This window comes from Centruroides sculpturatus, unplaced genomic scaffold (assembly GCF_000671375.1).
Source record: "Centruroides sculpturatus isolate CEXI.00-Female unplaced genomic scaffold, Cexi_2.0 scaffold1170, whole genome shotgun sequence".
NCBI lineage: Eukaryota > Metazoa > Arthropoda > Arachnida > Scorpiones > Buthidae > Centruroides > Centruroides sculpturatus.
In genome coordinates this window covers 33,189-52,434 of record NW_019385349.1, presented here as the reverse complement: position 1 = coordinate 52,434, position 19,246 = coordinate 33,189, and the positions used below count along the sequence as shown (strand labels likewise).

The following is a 19,246-nucleotide window of genomic DNA, read 5'->3' as shown; positions in this document are numbered from 1 at the left end:
ACCATATTTGCCAGATATTGCTCCCAGTGATTATCATCTTTTTCGGAGTTTGCAGAATTTTTTAAAAGGAAAAACTTTTGAGGATGAGAACAATGTAAAAAAGGCTATTTCTGAATATTTTGATTCAAAACCGAAATCATTTTACAAAGACGGGATTAAAAAGCTACCATCAAGATGGCAAGAAATTGTACAAAATAATGGTGAATACATTATAGATTGAAATAAAATTTAATTAAAATTTTTTGTTGCTTTTTTTGTAGATAAAAATGCGCACGAACTTATGGACTGACCTGATAAAATGTATATGTATTTAATTGTAAATATAACAAATCTAAAATAAAAAAATTTTTTAAGTGCTGAAATTACTGTTTTATGTCCATTTTGACATGCAACATGTAAAGCAGTTTGTCCTTGTCCATCTTCAACATCCACATCCTTCACATACTGTAGCATATCATGAAGTAATTCAGTTCTTCCATTTACTGCTAGCCAATGTATTGTAGTCAGTCCTTCATTGTTTCGTATATTTACATCAGCTTTATATTCTAATAATTTTGTTAAACACTTTTTTTGTCTGTAATAAAAATATACATATATTTATATTTATTATAATTAATATTTAATCAAAAAAGAATTTATTGACATAACACAACATAAATATTCTAATTAAAACTACATGAAAACTAGATGAATAATTGAAGACCTTGAACAAGAACTGGTTAATTAAATTATATAGAATAAAATTGTTTTAGTAAATTTTTTTAATAAGCAACAGATAGTTTAATATTTAACATTTCTATTTAAAAATTGTCAAAGTCAATAGTTTATAAAAAAATATTAAAATAGGTATTTACTATTAAATTACATATGCTTCATATGGCCAAATAATTAAATCAAATATAATAAAATATGTTTATGAAAACTACACACCCATTTCGTGCTGCTAAATGCAATGCAGTGCATCCAGCAATATCTTGATAATTAACATTGGCTCCTTTTCTCAAAAGAAGAACCAAACATTCATAAGCTCCACAACTAAAAATATAATTTAATTTAATCTTTAAAAATAAAGGAAATGACAATAAAACAATTCAATATGTTACTTAATGTAAGTTTATTAAATATATATTTCTAAATAATAAAAATAAATATATAAAAAGTTTTAAGTTTTTTTTATTAAAATAGCTTTATAAAATAAATATTAAATACACACTTTGCAGCTATTTGTAAAAGATTTCTTTGAGCTCTTCCAAATGGGTAATTAACATCAAAAGTTGATGCTGCTAATAGGTCAGATACAGATCTGAAATTATAAAAGATTTATAATAAATTTAATTAACAAATATTAAATTATTCAAAAATAAGACAAGTTTTAAAATAATAAATAGCCACTATTTACTTATTTATCTATATATTTTAAAAAACGTTATAAATAACATACATTTCAAGTGATTATTATTTTTATTTTTTAGAACTCTCAACAACATCTGTCTTCATCTGTTGTTTTAAATCTTTGTAATCCAGCTTTTTACCTTTCTTCTGATTTTATTTTTTAGCATTGGACCACTGATACCACATCACATCTTGATGAAAAATCACAGCTTGAAAACTTAATCAATGTCTATATCTTTGCTTTCAGGTTCTATTTGGGATCTTCCCTGTTGCACTACAAGCAAAATCACTACACTGCCTAAAAACTCAGGTATTTGTTAGTGTGAAATGGCAATGACATTCATGTCGTGTCATAGGCAGCTAGAAATATTGCAATCAAACAACATGGTTTCAAATGGCAACTCTATACATAGTCTTCAAAATGTGAATATTTTTTACACAAAACATGAGTATTTCCCCATCCTCCTTACTTACTGAATTTAACCCCTTGTAACTTCTTTTTGTTCTCCAAAATCAAATTGAAACTCAAGAGATGGCATTTCAATATAGTCAGGTATATCTAGTCTAAATCACAATAAGTGCTTCAGAATTTTTCAAACAATGACTTCCAAGAAACGCTTGAGGTTTGGCAGAAGCAATGGGATCACTGTATAAATGCAATGGAGGACTACTTCAAAGAGAATGGCAACCAGATTTATTTACTTATGTATTAAAATTATTATAGATAGAAATCCAGTATTTTTTTACTTATTAAACACTAATTTTACAGTATATTTTGAAGACACATGGCAGTTTTCATCAGTTATCTTTATTTAGTTGATAAAATAAATAGTTTCATAAAATAAAACAAAATCCAGTTTATTTTTTTTATCATATCAAATATTTGAAACATTTGAATATGAAACATTTGTTTTTTTATTATGTAAAATTTAAATTATATTTAATTTAACTTTCACATAATAAAAAAAATGTTTCATATTCCATTTACAAAAATTATAAAATTTAATATAATGCTTGAAGGAATATTCAAAATCTTAAATAATATAATTAAAATTAAGCATTCATTCCAGTATTTAGTTAGTAAAATTATAATTATTAAATAAGTTTACAATTTTCTAAAATTATATTTATTTCTTACCTATGTTGATTTCCTATGACCATTGGTATTAAAACATATGCAGCAGCATTAGGATCTAGAAAATTTATCATCAAATTATAATACAAAACATTTCTTTAAGTGTAAAAATTATCTTGAAATATATTAGTCTATATGTATATATTACATACAGTAGAACCTTACTAATTTGGATTAATTGGGAGAAAGCTTAGACTGAATTAGCAAGGTTTTCACTCAAGTGTGTATTGATGTTCATTTAAAGTACATTTTAAAGTCAAATTTTATTGTTTACTTGAACAGTATATAAGTGTTTGATAAACTTTTACAGTGCAAAAGTAGTAGTGGCATCATTCTTGTCATTGCCAACATTTACTAATTTGAGCTTAAAAAAACGTATTTTTGTTTATGATTCCTTTTCTAACTCTTCCTTGATCAAATCTTGATGCATCTGTCTAAGAGCAAGATAACAGTTGTTAAACCCCAGATTAGAATTGAAAAATTCATCATTTTAAAAAATACACAATGCAAAATTGTGTATTTTTTAAAATGCCAATGCTCTGAATTCCAAATTAACAGGTTTTACTGTATATAATGTGTGTGTGTAAGCTTTAAACTTACACACACACATTATATACAGTATATGTAAAAATATTCTTCTTACATAAATTACACAAGTTAATGATCTTTTGAACCTGTTTTATTACTAATGAAAAACTTACAGGAAAAAAACACTTGAAAATATGCATTGAAACACTTATAAAAAATTTAATTTTTCCACTTCCATATTCTACTCTAACTATTTGTGTACAAGATAGATTATTTTTAAATATATTAGGAGTAAGTGTCAAATAAATAAATCTTCAGTAAATCTTAAAATTCACCTTGCAAATAGACTTCATTATCTTGATCATTTTCTCATATAAACAAATGTTGAAATGTTTATGTTTGCTTAAAAATATCATCATATTTCTATAATCATTGAAAATGTGCTTAGTATTCTGAACAATATTTTATAGCTATTCTGTAGTAAAATGTGTTATATTAAAAATCACTATTCAAATGATACATGATTAATTATCATAAAAAACATGTTATTATATAATTATTATTAAAATGAACTACTCATTTTAATATTAAGACAAATAACAGACAAAAACAAGTTTTATCTAAAACAGATGGATCATGTATAGTTGTAACAAAATACAGAATAGGAAATTTTAAAATAAAAAAAAAATAAATTTAATTATTTTGTAGTTGCACCCCAAAAATATTCATCACAAGATAATATTAATGTAATATATATAAATCAAATTTATTTTATTTCTGTAATTACTATATATTATATAATAATTCTTTAATTTGTCATTTCTATTCTAGAAATGTCTGTATAAATTAAAAAACTTTCCACATTTTAATTTTACAGGAAAAAATATTGTAAAGCTTTTCTACAATGGATAATACTATTTTTAGGCATTGAAGATTGTACAGTACATTTACAAGTAATTCTTTTTAAATCAGTTTAATAGATAATTAATATCTTATAATAAATTTCTGAGTTTACTAATATTTTAATTAACAAAATCATTACTTAATTATAATGAATTTATTTAAAATACTATTTAAATAACTGTTTTATTACATTCAATAAGAGCATATTATATACTAATATGAACCGAATAGTGTACAAATTTAATATAAAATAATCAAATGTAGTCAGTCGAAATACTATAAATATAAAATCAGATCACAAATGATTACCTGCAGGAAGTTCTACAGCCCGAGCAAATCTTAACGACCGAGTGATTTGCTGCAGGAACTCCATTAATTCAACTGTAGGAAAAAATATTATTTTATAAATATAAATATATAATTTCCATATAATTTATAACAATAATATACGTTGTATATGTATACATAATATTACTTCGAATTAATAAGTTGAAATACCAATAAGTTTTAAAAAATGTAGTGTCTTTTAATATGGTTCACAAACTGGTGTTGTATATTGATACACAATTGTATATTGTATATTTCACAATACACAGTATCTTTTATATTGTGACGTCATAAACCGATAATATAATCAAATAAACTTTGACGTCTATTACAAGATATGCCGCCTGCAGTTTCATACATCATTAAATAACATTAAGTGACGAAGACGAGGAGAATGAGATAATTGTAAAGTAGAAAGAAATCATATACGAATACCAATCACAACGTTACCCATTTACACGATCATCGATATATCAGTGACGACTTTCCTGTGTAACTGTCCATTCGAGACGAAAAAAAGAGCTTAAATCCGGCGCCCACCTAACCGACTTCTTATGTGTTATATTCGTGCAGGCCACCTCCATAATCCACTGCGGTTCTGTTCACCAGGGATTGTGGGTCCACACTTTATATAGTTAATAAAATGAAATAAACGAAACAAATTTAATTAAGCAAATTTAAGCAATTAATTAAGTTGTGAAATTAATTGAGTAGTATTTAAAACAAAAACAAAAAAAATCGTGTAAAACAATTCTTTAAAAAAAATTGCTAAATAGGAAGGATTTGTGAAGAAAATGTTTCAAATTAAAAATATTTTTAAATTTTTATTTTACATAAAGTTTTCATATAAAAAAGGTATTTTATTGACGTTAATAAACAGAAACTTGCCGAAATGCTCGTGTTGAATAATATCAGATTGAAATTTCCCGAAAATGAAGTCTTTGTGTAGTAATAAAATCGTTTATTTTCATTTTCCATTTTAATTTGGAAATTTTTTAAAATAGAATTTATATATCGTATTAGAAAAGAGGAAATATTTGAATACATTTTTAAAAAATTTTAATGCGTTTTCTTGAGTGGAAAAGATGAGATTCTACAATTTTTTCTTATTTCTTTTCTTTTCATATTATAATTCATAGTGAATAATAAAAATCATGAAAAAATCATAGAAATGATTATTTTTATTCTATGTTTTCCATTCTAATTTGCTAACAGATCAGCGCGATCGCGGAAGAACGAGACCAAAAGCATGTGGCCCATCAGTGGCCAACGGTTCCGTTCCCTGAACACTGGAAGTTCGGTCGTGGGTTCGCGCCTTGCCCGGAAGGGCTGTCCACGTGGAGTTTTCCGGGTTTGCTCCACGTCTGTAACGCCTGAATACGGGCCAGTCATCCTTAAAAGACCACTCGGGAGTCATTATTCCCCGCATAATGACCATCATAAACGCATACTATTACATGACAATTACGTCATGTAATTGTCATGTAATAGTATAATGAGACAGGTTAGTTTTACCCTACTGATGACTAGTCGTTGCGATAGTAATCCTGCTCAGTACGAGAGGAACCGCAGGTTCGGACACTTGGTACATGTGCTTGGTCGAGCGGCCAGTGGTGCGAAGCTACCATCCGTGGGATTATGACTGAACGCCTCTAAGTCAGAATCCCCCCTAGCCGCGGCAACGATATCGTACGTGTCCTTTGCGTCGAAAGGCGTCGTTAGCCCTGACGGTAGTGTCGGTCCTCGCGGGCCGACCNTCGTATATTTACATCAGCTTTATATTCTAATAATTTTGTTAAACACTTTTTTTGTCTGTAATAAAAATATACATATATTTATATTTATTATAATTAATATTTAATCAAAAAAGAATTTATTGACATAACACAACATAAATATTCTAATTAAAACTACATGAAAACTAGATGAATAATTGAAGACCTTGAACAAGAACTGGTTAATTAAATTATATAGAATAAAATTGTTTTAGTAAATTTTTTTAATAAGCAACAGATAGTTTAATATTTAACATTTCTATTTAAAAATTGTCAAAGTCAATAGTTTATAAAAAAATATTAAAATAGGTATTTACTATTAAATTACATATGCTTCATATGGCCAAATAATTAAATCAAATATAATAAAATATGTTTATGAAAACTACACACCCATTTCGTGCTGCTAAATGCAATGCAGTGCATCCAGCAATATCTTGATAATTAACATTGGCTCCTTTTCTCAAAAGAAGAACCAAACATTCATAAGCTCCACAACTAAAAATATAATTTAATTTAATCTTTAAAAATAAAGGAAATGACAATAAAACAATTCAATATGTTACTTAATGTAAGTTTATTAAATATATATTTCTAAATAATAAAAATAAATATATAAAAAGTTTTAAGTTTTTTTTATTAAAATAGCTTTATAAAATAAATATTAAATACACACTTTGCAGCTATTTGTAAAAGATTTCTTTGAGCTCTTCCAAATGGGTAATTAACATCAAAAGTTGATGCTGCTAATAGGTCAGATACAGATCTGAAATTATAAAAGATTTATAATAAATTTAATTAACAAATATTAAATTATTCAAAAATAAGACAAGTTTTAAAATAATAAATAGCCACTATTTACTTATTTATCTATATATTTTAAAAAACGTTATAAATAACATACATTTTATTTCAAGTGATTATTATTTTCATTTTTTAGAACTCTCAACAACATCTGTCTTCATCTGTTGTTTTAAATCTTTGTAATCCAGCTTTTTACCTTTCTTCTGATTTTATTTTTTAGCATTAAACCACTGATATCACATCACACCTTGATGAAAAATCACAGCTTGAAAACTTAATCAATGTCTATATCTTTGCTTTCAGGTTCTATTTGGGATCTTCCCTGTTGCACTACAAGCAAAATCACTACACTGCCTAAAAACTCAGGTATTTGTTAGTGTGAAATGGCAATGACATTCATGTCGTGTCATAGGCAGCTAGAAATATTGCAATCAAACAACATGGTTTCAAATGGCAACTCTATACATAGTCTTCAAAATGTGAATATTTTTTACACAAAACATGAGTATTTCCCCATCCTCCTTACTTACTGAATTTAACCCCTTGTAACTTCTTTTTGTTCTCCAAAATCAAATTGAAACTCAAGAGAAGGCATTTCAATATAGTCAGGTATATCTAGTCTAAATCACAATAAGTGCTTCAGAATTTTTCAAACAATGACTTCCAAGAAACGCTTGAGGTTTGGCAGAAGCAATGGGATCACTGTATAAATGCAATGGAGGACTACTTCAAAGAGAATGGCAACCAGATTTATTTACTTATGTATTAAAATTATTATAGATAGAAATCCAGTATTTTTTTACTTATTAAACACTAATTTTACAGTATATTTTGAAGACACATGGCAGTTTTCATCAGTTATCTTTATTTAGTTGATAAAATAAATAGTTTCATAAAATAAAACAAAATCCAGTTTATTTTTTTTATCATATCAAATATTTGAAACATTTGAATATGAAACATTTGTTTTTTTATTATGTAAAATTTAAATTATATTTAATTTAACTTTCACATAATAAAAAAAATGTTTCATATTCCATTTACAAAAATTATAAAATTTAATATAATGCTTGAAGGAATATTCAAAATCTTAAATAATATAATTAAAATTAAGCATTCATTCCAGTATTTAGTTAGTAAAATTATAATTATTAAATAAGTTTACAATTTTCTAAAATTATATTTATTTCTTACCTATGTTGATTTCCTATGACCATTGGTATTAAAACATATGCAGCAGCATTAGGATCTAGAAAATTTATCATCAAATTATAATACAAAACATTTCTTTAAGTGTAAAAATTATCTTGAAATATATTAGTCTATATGTATATATTACATACAGTAGAACCTTACTAATTTGGATTAATTGGGAGAAAGCTTAGACTGAATTAGCAAGGTTTTCACTCAAGTGTGTATTGATGTTCATTTAAAGTACATTTTAAAGTCAAATTTTATTGTTTACTTGAACAGTATATAAGTGTTTGATAAACTTTTACAGTGCAAAAGTAGTAGTGGCATCATTCTTGTCATTGCCAACATTTACTAATTTGAGCTTAAAAAAACGTATTTTTGTTTATGATTCCTTTTCTAACTCTTCCTTGATCAAATCTTGATGCATCTGTCTAAGAGCAAGATAACAGTTGTTAAACCCCAGATTAGAATTGAAAAATTCATCATTTTAAAAAATACACAATGCAAAATTGTGTATTTTTTAAAATGCCAATGCTCTGAATTCCAAATTAACAGGTTTTACTGTATATAATGTGTGTGTGTAAGCTTTAAACTTACACACACACATTATATACAGTATATGTAAAAATATTCTTCTTACATAAATTACACAAGTTAATGATCTTTTGAACCTGTTTTATTACTAATGAAAAACTTACAGGAAAAAAACACTTGAAAATATGCATTGAAACACTTATAAAAAATTTAATTTTTCCACTTCCATATTCTACTCTAACTATTTGTGTACAAGATAGATTATTTTTAAATATATTAGGAGTAAGTGTCAAATAAATAAATCTTCAGTAAATCTTAAAATTCACCTTGCAAATAGACTTCATTATCTTGATCATTTTCTCATATAAACAAATGTTGAAATGTTTATGTTTGCTTAAAAATATCATCATATTTCTATAATCATTGAAAATGTGCTTAGTATTCTGAACAATATTTTATAGCTATTCTGTAGTAAAATGTGTTATATTAAAAATCACTATTCAAATGATACATGATTAATTATCATAAAAAACATGTTATTATATAATTATTATTAAAATGAACTACTCATTTTAATATTAAGACAAATAACAGACAAAAACAAGTTTTATCTAAAACAGATGGATCATGTATAGTTGTAACAAAATACAGAATAGGAAATTTTAAAATAAAAAAAAAATAAATTTAATTATTTTGTAGTTGCACCCCAAAAATATTCATCACAAGATAATATTAATGTAATATATATAAATCAAATTTATTTTATTTCTGTAATTACTATATATTATATAATAATTCTTTAATTTGTCATTTCTATTCTAGAAATGTCTGTATAAATTAAAAAACTTTCCACATTTTAATTTTACAGGAAAAAATATTGTAAAGCTTTTCTACAATGGATAATACTATTTTTAGGCATTGAAGATTGTACAGTACATTTACAAGTAATTCTTTTTAAATCAGTTTAATAGATAATTAATATCTTATAATAAATTTCTGAGTTTACTAATATTTTAATTAACAAAATCATTACTTAATTATAATGAATTTATTTAAAATACTATTTAAATAACTGTTTTATTACATTCAATAAGAGCATATTATATACTAATATGAACCGAATAGTGTACAAATTTAATATAAAATAATCAAATGTAGTCAGTCGAAATACTATAAATATAAAATCAGATCACAAATGATTACCTGCAGGAAGTTCTACAGCCCGAGCAAATCTTAACGACCGAGTGATTTGCTGCAGGAACTCCATTAATTCAACTGTAGGAAAAAATATTATTTTATAAATATAAATATATAATTTCCATATAATTTATAACAATAATATACGTTGTATATGTATACATAATATTACTTCGAATTAATAAGTTGAAATACCAATAAGTTTTAAAAAATGTAGTGTCTTTTAATATGGTTCACAAACTGGTGTTGTATATTGATACACAATTGTATATTGTATATTTCACAATACACAGTATCTTTTATATTGTGACGTCATAAACCGATAATATAATCAAATAAACTTTGACGTCTATTACAAGATATGCCGCCTGCAGTTTCATACATCATTAAATAACATTAAGTGACGAAGACGAGGAGAATGAGATAATTGTAAAGTAGAAAGAAATCATATACGAATACCAATCACAACGTTACCCATTTACACGATCATCGATATATCAGTGACGACTTTCCTGTGTAACTGTCCATTCGAGACGAAAAAAAGAGCTTAAATCCGGCGCCCACCTAACCGACTTCTTATGTGTTATATTCGTGCAGGCCACCTCCATAATCCACTGCGGTTCTGTTCACCAGGGATTGTGGGTCCACACTTTATATAGTTAATAAAATGAAATAAACGAAACAAATTTAATTAAGCAAATTTAAGCAATTAATTAAGTTGTGAAATTAATTGAGTAGTATTTAAAACAAAAACAAAAAAAATCGTGTAAAACAATTCTTTAAAAAAAATTGCTAAATAGGAAGGATTTGTGAAGAAAATGTTTCAAATTAAAAATATTTTTAAATTTTTATTTTACATAAAGTTTTCATATAAAAAAGGTATTTTATTGACGTTAATAAACAGAAACTTGCCGAAATGCTCGTGTTGAATAATATCAGATTGAAATTTCCCGAAAATGAAGTCTTTGTGTAGTAATAAAATCGTTTATTTTCATTTTCCATTTTAATTTGGAAATTTTTTAAAATAGAATTTATATATCGTATTAGAAAAGAGGAAATATTTGAATACATTTTTAAAAAATTTTAATGCGTTTTCTTGAGTGGAAAAGATGAGATTCTACAATTTTTTCTTATTTCTTTTCTTTTCATATTATAATTCATAGTGAATAATAAAAATCATGAAAAAATCATAGAAATGATTATTTTTATTCTATGTTTTCCATTCTAATTTGCTAACAGATCAGCGCGATCGCGGAAGAACGAGACCAAAAGCATGTGGCCCATCAGTGGCCAACGGTTCCGTTCCCTGAACACTGGAAGTTCGGTCGTGGGTTCGCGCCTTGCCCGGAAGGGCTGTCCACGTGGAGTTTTCCGGGTTTGCTCCACGTCTGTAACGCCTGAATACGGGCCAGTCATCCTTAAAAGACCACTCGGGAGTCATTATTCCCCGCATAATGACCATCATAAACGCATACTATTACATGACAATTACGTCATGTAATTGTCATGTAATAGTATAATGAGACAGGTTAGTTTTACCCTACTGATGACTAGTCGTTGCGATAGTAATCCTGCTCAGTACGAGAGGAACCGCAGGTTCGGACACTTGGTACATGTGCTTGGTCGAGCGGCCAGTGGTGCGAAGCTACCATCCGTGGGATTATGACTGAACGCCTCTAAGTCAGAATCCCCCCTAGCCGCGGCAACGATATCGTACGTGTCCTTTGCGTCGAAAGGCGTCGTTAACCCTGACGGTAGTGTCGGTCCTCGCGGGCCGACCGTCTCGGCGAAGAGGCCCCTAGACGGAGGAGCATCAGGACGGCGTCGAGGCGTGTACGCCGTCCGCTTCTCGTAACAGACCTTGCAGGTGTGACGTGTGGGCACCAAATCGTCCGCAGACGACCTAGGTACCGGTCGGGGTGTCGTACTTAGAAGAGCAGCCACCATACTGCGATCTATTGAGACTCAGCCTTCGACTGGGTGGTTTGTTTTTCTTTTTTTTTTTTTTTAATAGGGGCTGTATAGCCTAGAAGCTCATGCCCAACTAGCCGATAAAAGACAAGATCAAACCATGCCTAGCTGCTTGTGTCCAAAGTGATACAGATAAGAAATGCCGTGCAATATAATCATTCATTCATTTATGTATTTCTTTTATTATAACTAATATTAATAAATTTAGTTTTTTTTTTCTGAAAATAATTTAAAATACGTATTATTAGCTAAATAATGCATGGAATTTTATCTAATGTATAAATTATGTACAGTATTACATGAAGCTACCATTTAGCGTTGCATTAAGTTATATACACTTCAATGTTTTATTATATTTTTATTATTCATTTTACAATTAAAATGGAGTAAATTTTAAGCACTTTTTGGGCTGATGATGAAACATTAATGATGCTCAATAATAACGAATATTGAGTATTATTAATGTTTTAAAGCTAAATATGAATATTTTGGCACGAACCCCAGAAACTACATTCTTCAACCTTGAAACTTGTAACAAAATACAGTTAGCATTTTGAGTATGATTATTTTGTAATAATTCATTGCAGTGGCGCCCAAACTTTACAATTGGCAGACAAAACTACACATAATTCTTACGTAGGCGGGACACAAATATTCCATTTACAGTATACAAAAAGCCTATTTCTATAATTTACAAATGATGTGTCAAATATGTTCATGGACCGGATTTGTCCTTGGGACCGTACTTTTGGCACCTTCTATCTATTATAATATCTTTCTTTGTTATTATTCTAATAATTCGAACAATTATGAAATTATAATTTTCAATTATTTTTTCATATTCATTATTTCGTTTATCGAATGGGTTGAACAATAAATTGTTTTGTTCTAATATGTTATTTATTGATAGGTGATTCTGAATAATTAAAATTATATACAAATATGTATCTTTGATAATTATTAGGTTAAGACGTCAGCCTACTGCTCTGAGGCATCAGAGATCTAATCCGGACAGTCAAAAAACCATAGGAACTTTTTACGAGTGATTTGACACATGGCCGAACCGAACACATAATGATTATGATTGAAGAGGTTCTCTTAGTACCCATGGAGTAGAAAGAATAAAAAATAAATAAAACAAAAAAAATTATTAAGTAGGCTATATTTTACTTAAAAAATTAAGTTATTAAATGATCATGCTATAGGCCTATTCGTATAATTTTCGATATTACACAATAATAATTTTATATATTTACTTGATGATCGAAAAGCTTAAAGAATTAAACACATTCGGTTTTTGTTCAAAATTTGTTACCATTACTAATTTTTCAGTAACCTCTGCTGTATTCATTGGCATTTTTCTTTGTCACTTTGTTGATTAAGAGAGGAGAGGTGTAAGGAGTCAGTCCGTTCGTTATTTTATGTGAAGAAAATAACTAAAAATAACGCTTTTTGGCGTTATTTTTAGTTATTTCCTTTTTTAAGGACATACTCCTAAACCCTCTTTTGTGCAGAGTCAAAAAAGCATAGATACAAATTTTGCATCAATGACTGATACCGTGACGCAAAATAATGTAAATTAGGGCAGTGCGGAGCTGCATTGAACATCGGATAAAAGACGGCACATTCAATACAACAACGTTCTGTAGCTCCTGGCGACACGCGTCTCTGAGAAGCGATTAGAGTAAGAATCTCATCTCATATAATGCAACACTAGCTGTAACAAAGATAAAGGAAGAAATGATATGGAAGATTCGAAGAGATGTGGAATAGTTAACCGAAAGGGAGCTCAATATACATTATAGAGGAACAAGAGGGGTAGTTTGGAAGGACACCAATGGAGGGTATAACAATATGTTAGAACAACGGAAATATAAAGAAAGTGGAAGGGAAAGGTATATCATGAAGAGGTAAAGCCAGTAAAATGACGTTTTGAGTAAAGGAAGAAATCAGAAGGGTACACAAACATAGTGGACCTTAACGAGTATTAGAGGAATGGACAAACCATTCGAAGAAAGACTGATGGTAATGGTAATAAGGGTAAATGAACTCCTGATATATAAGTTTGAAGTGTATTTAAAACGGGTAAAAAGGTACATACTGAATGTGATGTATAAGTTAAAATATAATTAGATGTAGAAATAAATCTATGTAGATAATTAAGAAATTGTGAAATCCAACCACCCTGATTGTAACAGACGGAAGGCGAATGCTCATCGAAAAGTTAATGTATGTAAAGTTCTAATAATTGTATAAACATCCCCCTTGTAACAGGCTATTGCCTATTACGTTAATAAACATTCTATTCTATTCTATTCTAAACTCCTGATATATAGATGGGAGTGTTGAAGTCATGTTTTCTTCTGAAAAATCAGAAGATAAAATGGAAAGGAAATGAAAATATAGGGAAAAGGGCATAGGGATCACGGCAGCCTCACTAGGAAAATGTGAAATACCTGCCCTGAGATAGAGAGGCACAGGGGAAACTGACAGTAAAGAGTCAGTCACGAAATTGAAGAAAACAACTTTCAGATGCTGCAAGATGGAAATAAGGGAATTGGAAACCCCGGAACACGATTTGGGGGAAAACAAGGAATGGTATAAACGAGACATGCAAACTTTAATAAAAAGAATCTCATCTCATAGTGCCATATCAGGTTTTCTTGACCTCGGCCACACCCGGCGCAGATTAGTAAGTAGTTAGTCACGCCAAGATGTTACTACGGAAGGTTACTATCCAGAGTGAAACGTTTCCCGTTGCCTTCTCTGGAGCGCGATGTTACGCGAGGGAAACTAATGCCTTCCGGGAGGACTTTTATGGGGAACTGGCCTCCTATTTGGTCGTTACTGGCAAGGAGAAAACCCGGAAAATTCCAAGCAACCAGCCTGTCCGATCGCGGCGCGAACCCACGACCAAACTCCCAGTGTTTAGGGTACAAAGACCACTCGGCCACTGGTGGGCCTCTAGAGTAAGAAACGCGACCCCCCTATAACACTATTGATTTTTCCGTTTTATATGAATTCCATGTTGTACGAGTCACTTAGATTTTACAAATACGTGAGCCGTTCACAGCCCGGCACACGTATTTGTAAAATCTAAGTGACTCGTACAACATGAATTCATATAAAACGGAATAATCAACAGTGTTATAGGGGGCCGACTGTATTTCTTTTTGAGGTGGAGATTGGATTTGTTGTTATATGAAATAATAAACAATCAATCAAAGAAAGTCTTATTTGTTTTTGTTACTTGACTATTTGACAAATATACTATCTGTTGGTCGAATTAATCAATTCTTTTTTCTTATTCAATTTAATAAAAATTTTCATTGTGAACTGTTACTTATAAGTGTTTGTTGAATTATTATGTATTAAAAATGTTTATTACAAAATTTGACTTCAAAAAAATTTTTTTTTTACAAATGTTTGAGGCCCCTTGAAAGTCGAGGCCCTAAGCATAAACTTACATAGCTTTTTACTTGTAAATCCGGCCCTGATGGGACAATGTCAAAGCTGATGTTTTTTTAACACAAAGGGCACAAATATGTATAGAACGATCTCGCTCATTTGTTTCGATACAACATAATGACGTGTCCCGCTAGCAATAATTGTTCTCCTTCTATAAAATTTCTCGATAAAAGCAACAAGCAGCATAGATCATTATATCGGACAGTAATATATTATTCTCCTTCATCCCCTTTCCTATCCTATTTTATTTTCACATTCGCTCCTCTTTTCTCACCTTTTAACTTAAGCATTTAACCCCAGACAATACCTATGAGTGGCCCTAGCTTTCATACCCTGAATGCTAAAGTGTCTAAAGTAATATATGATTAATTTTACATTACTAGTTACAAGCGACTAGGGATTCTCAAACGGGATCTTGGTTGTTTTTTAATCACGGGAAATCCGCAAATTTCTTAAAAATTCATTTTTTTCTTATTTTGTGTTAAGGTTGAAGAAATTTTGCAAATAGAAAGCATAATTGACTCAAACTGTCAGAATACATTTGTATTTATTAATGTTAAACCTCCTTATTAGTTTTTTAAATTTTTGTTCGTTATGGTATGTCACAAATGGTCAATAATCAATATGTAGCTTATTTGTGACAGGACTCTAAAAACTTTTTAGAGCCTGTAATATCTGGAATAACGCAGGTCTGCAAGTAAAAAACTGCATAGGATTTTTATACATTTTCTTATAGATTTCAACTTGGTAAAAATGAAAAAAATACCAAAAAAATTTCATCTCGTCAATTCTTTTTTTTACACTCAAGTCTTTGTATTTAGCGTAAAATTCCTAATTTACTTAAAATTTAGTAATTTTTTTTAATTTAAAAAAGGGCCTTAAAACGAAGACTTCTCACATTAATTCTATCAATTATAGCTGGACTTTGATATCTGCAAGAACTTTGTTTCATCGTAATTTCACAATTTCTACGAAATTCCCGGACAAAATTAATAGTTCACCCGGACAGCGAGTCAATTCCCGGACTGTCCGAGTGAAAACCGGACGGGTGGTAACATTATTCAAGAATAATTATTTTATAAAATTTAGTCATTATTGTTTTCATTATTATTTTTGTGTATTTTTTTTCCAGATTTTGTTTGCTTATTTACTTCTGCTAAATTGTACAAGTAAATAAGCAAACAAAATCTGGAAAAAAATACACAGAAATAATAATGAAAACAATAATGACTAAATTTTATAAAATAATTATTCTTGAATAATGTTACCACCCGTCCGGTTTTCACTCGGACAGTCCGGGAATTGACTCGCTGTCCGGGTGAACTATTAATTTTGTCCGGGAATTTCGTAGAAATTGTGAAATTACGATGAAACAAAGTTCTTGCAGATATCAAAGTCCAGCTATAATTGATAGAATTAATGTGAGAAGTCTTCGTTTTAAGGCCCTTTTTTAAATTAAAAAAAATTACTAAATTTTAAGTAAATTAGGAATTTTACGCTAAATACAAAGACTTGAGTGTAAAAAAAAGAATTGACGAGATGAAATTTTTTTGGTATTTTTTTCATTTTTACCAAGTTGAAATCTATAAGAAAATGTATAAAAATCCTATGCAGTTTTTTACTTGCAGACCTGCGTTATTCCAGATATTACAGGCTCTAAAAAGTTTTTAGAGTCCTGTCACAAATAAGCTACATATTGATTATTGACCATTTGTGACATACCATAACGAACAAAAATTTAAAAAACTAATAAGGAGGTTTAACATTAATAAATACAAATGTATTCTGACAGTTTGAGTCAATTATGCTTTCTATTTGCAAAATTTCTTCAACCTTAACACAAAATAAGAAAAAAATGAATTTTTAAGAAATTTGCGGATTTCCCGTGATTAAAAAACAACCAAGATCCCGTTTGAGAATCCCTAGTCGCTTGTAACTAGTAATGTAAAATTAATCATATATTACTTTAGACACTTTAGCATTCAGGGTATGAAAGCTAGGGCCACTCATAGGTATTGTCTGGGGTTAAATACTTAAGTTAAAAGGTGAGAAAAGAGGAGCGAATGTGAAAATAAAATAGGATAGGAAAGGGGATGAAGGAGAATAATATATTACTGTCCGATATAATGATCTATGCTGCTTGTTGCTTTTATCGAGAAATTTTATAGAAGGAGAACAATTATTGCTAGCGGGACACGTCATTATGTTGTATCGAAACAAATGAGCGAGATCGTTCTATACATATTTGTGCCCTTTGTGTTAAAAAAACATCAGCTCTGAAACCCCTCACAAAATTATTGGCATTTGAAACTTTAAGGAAAAATCCTTTAAAATTGACAGTATAACTCCTTCATGTAAAGCTGAACAATGGGGAAAATTTTGCCAATTCTTAAGTCTAATCCACTCTTTCGGAATTCGGAGCAGCTCATAAATATAACCGAGCGATTTTCGAATAATCATATGTTTTCCATGTGAAAATAGACGAAAACTTATATTGGGCTCCCGTATGGCTTTGAAATTTCAATTTGGAACGCAACAGAAAGCTTCTCTATTGTTATTCATCTTTACTGCTAATACACAAGAATGATTCAAATGACCCAGATAAAACAGTTTCATTTTTAAACACCAAAGGGCGAGCATCCGTGAAAAATGCGAATTCACTCATTACGCGCTATCGTGTTGTGACTTGTATACCTACGTGCAATTTGTGAAGCTGTATTAATTTGATTTTTTGAACGTACCTAGTTTAAAAGTTTTGTGTTGTTTTCTTATTGTTATTATGGATGAGCCATCGTCTAGTGTTCAAGTTGATCAGTTAAAATGGAGAGAGCGGTTTTTAAAATAAATTTTGCAAAGTGAAATTCTTCTCATTTTAATGTTGGCTAAAAGATACAGTCGACCCCCTATAACACTGTTGATTATTCTGTTTTATATGAATTCCATGTTGTACCAGTCACTTAGATTTTACAAATACGTCAGCCGTTCACAGCCCGACACACGTATTTGTAAAATCTAAGCGACTCGTACAACATGGAATTCATATAAAACGGAATAATCAACAGTGTTATAGGAGGGTCGACTGTAATCAATCGACTAAATGGTCAGAAAGCTTGAGGTATGTACAATTTATGAAAAACAGGACCTATCATTCGGGCATAAAACAATCGCCTTACAAAGCTATGTTTGGAGTTGAACCCAGAGCTGGTCTTTCAACGACATCACTACCACCAGAAATAACAAACGATATTCAAGATGAAGATGACCTCCAAAAACTTATTGAAACTGATTTAACTCATAGACAGACAAATGATCACAATGATTCAGATGATAGTGATGGTAATGATATCGAAACTTCTAAAATTGTGATGATATCCAAAAGGCAAGACAAACAGCTGCTGAAAACCTTCAGAAACAGGCAAAAACAAATGAAATCTGCTTCTGAGAAATCGCATCCGCCAGCTAAAGTGGGAGATAATGTGACTGCCGATTCTTGATGTAGACAGAGGAAGGGGCGACCTAAGAAATGTTATTGACGTTGTTCTTGAAATAAACAATGATGGCCTGTACAAAATTGGAACTAAGCATGGAATATTGCAGACACACTATTGCGGGTTAGTTACGCATTTTATTATTTATTTTTTCTCAAATTACTTGAAAAAAAGAAATTCTTTTTTAATGACCATGTTACTCTATTTCACTGTCAAATCTGAACTGATTTCGATTATTATTGTTTTTATATTTGGAAGAGGTTTTCCAGTTTTATGAATTTTTCAGATAGGGTTTTTGTATATTTACTTATAATAAAGGCCTGATAACGATCTTCGAAGAAAAAAAGCGCAATGTTAAACGCCGTTTTGTTTGGTGTAAAAAGCATAAGTATGTTATATAATTTGGTCAAAGTAAAATATTTGTTTATTACAGAACTGAATTCGACCTTTGTACTCAAAAATTTCTACAAGAACGTGATATTAATCAAGATGTTCAAATCTCACTAACGACTGCAGCTACAAAACATTCA

The 19,246-nt window shown here is 29.4% G+C and overlaps 2 protein-coding genes across 2 annotated transcripts in view; both read right to left on the bottom strand.

The window, feature by feature from the left end:
• The window catches only part of LOC111637967 (E3 ubiquitin-protein ligase HACE1-like), a 45,808-nt gene extending 40,868 nt beyond the window's left edge, over nucleotides 1-4,940 (bottom strand). The window contains exons 1-6 of the mRNA XM_023383578.1: nucleotides 4,721-4,940; nucleotides 4,268-4,339; nucleotides 2,531-2,585; nucleotides 1,214-1,303; nucleotides 931-1,035; nucleotides 367-574 (exon numbers count right to left, since the gene is read on the bottom strand). Coding sequence (XP_023239346.1) covers nucleotides 367-574; nucleotides 931-1,035; nucleotides 1,214-1,303; nucleotides 2,531-2,585; nucleotides 4,268-4,339; nucleotides 4,721-4,739 — 549 coding nt within the window. The 5' untranslated portion in view covers nucleotides 4,740-4,940. The remainder of the gene's footprint in view (nucleotides 1-366; nucleotides 575-930; nucleotides 1,036-1,213; nucleotides 1,304-2,530; nucleotides 2,586-4,267; nucleotides 4,340-4,720) is intronic.
• A 1,063-nt stretch (nucleotides 4,941-6,003) lies between these two features.
• On the bottom strand, nucleotides 6,004-10,472 carry LOC111637966 (E3 ubiquitin-protein ligase HACE1-like). Its single transcript, XM_023383577.1, has 6 exons — nucleotides 10,249-10,472; nucleotides 9,796-9,867; nucleotides 8,059-8,113; nucleotides 6,737-6,826; nucleotides 6,454-6,558; nucleotides 6,004-6,097 (listed from the first exon to the last, which is right to left on the bottom strand). The coding sequence occupies exons 1-6, from the start codon at nucleotides 10,265-10,267 to the stop codon at nucleotides 6,004-6,006; spliced, it is 435 nt and encodes a 144-aa protein (XP_023239345.1). The 5' UTR covers nucleotides 10,268-10,472.
• Nucleotides 10,473-19,246: the final 8,774 nt, after the last annotated feature.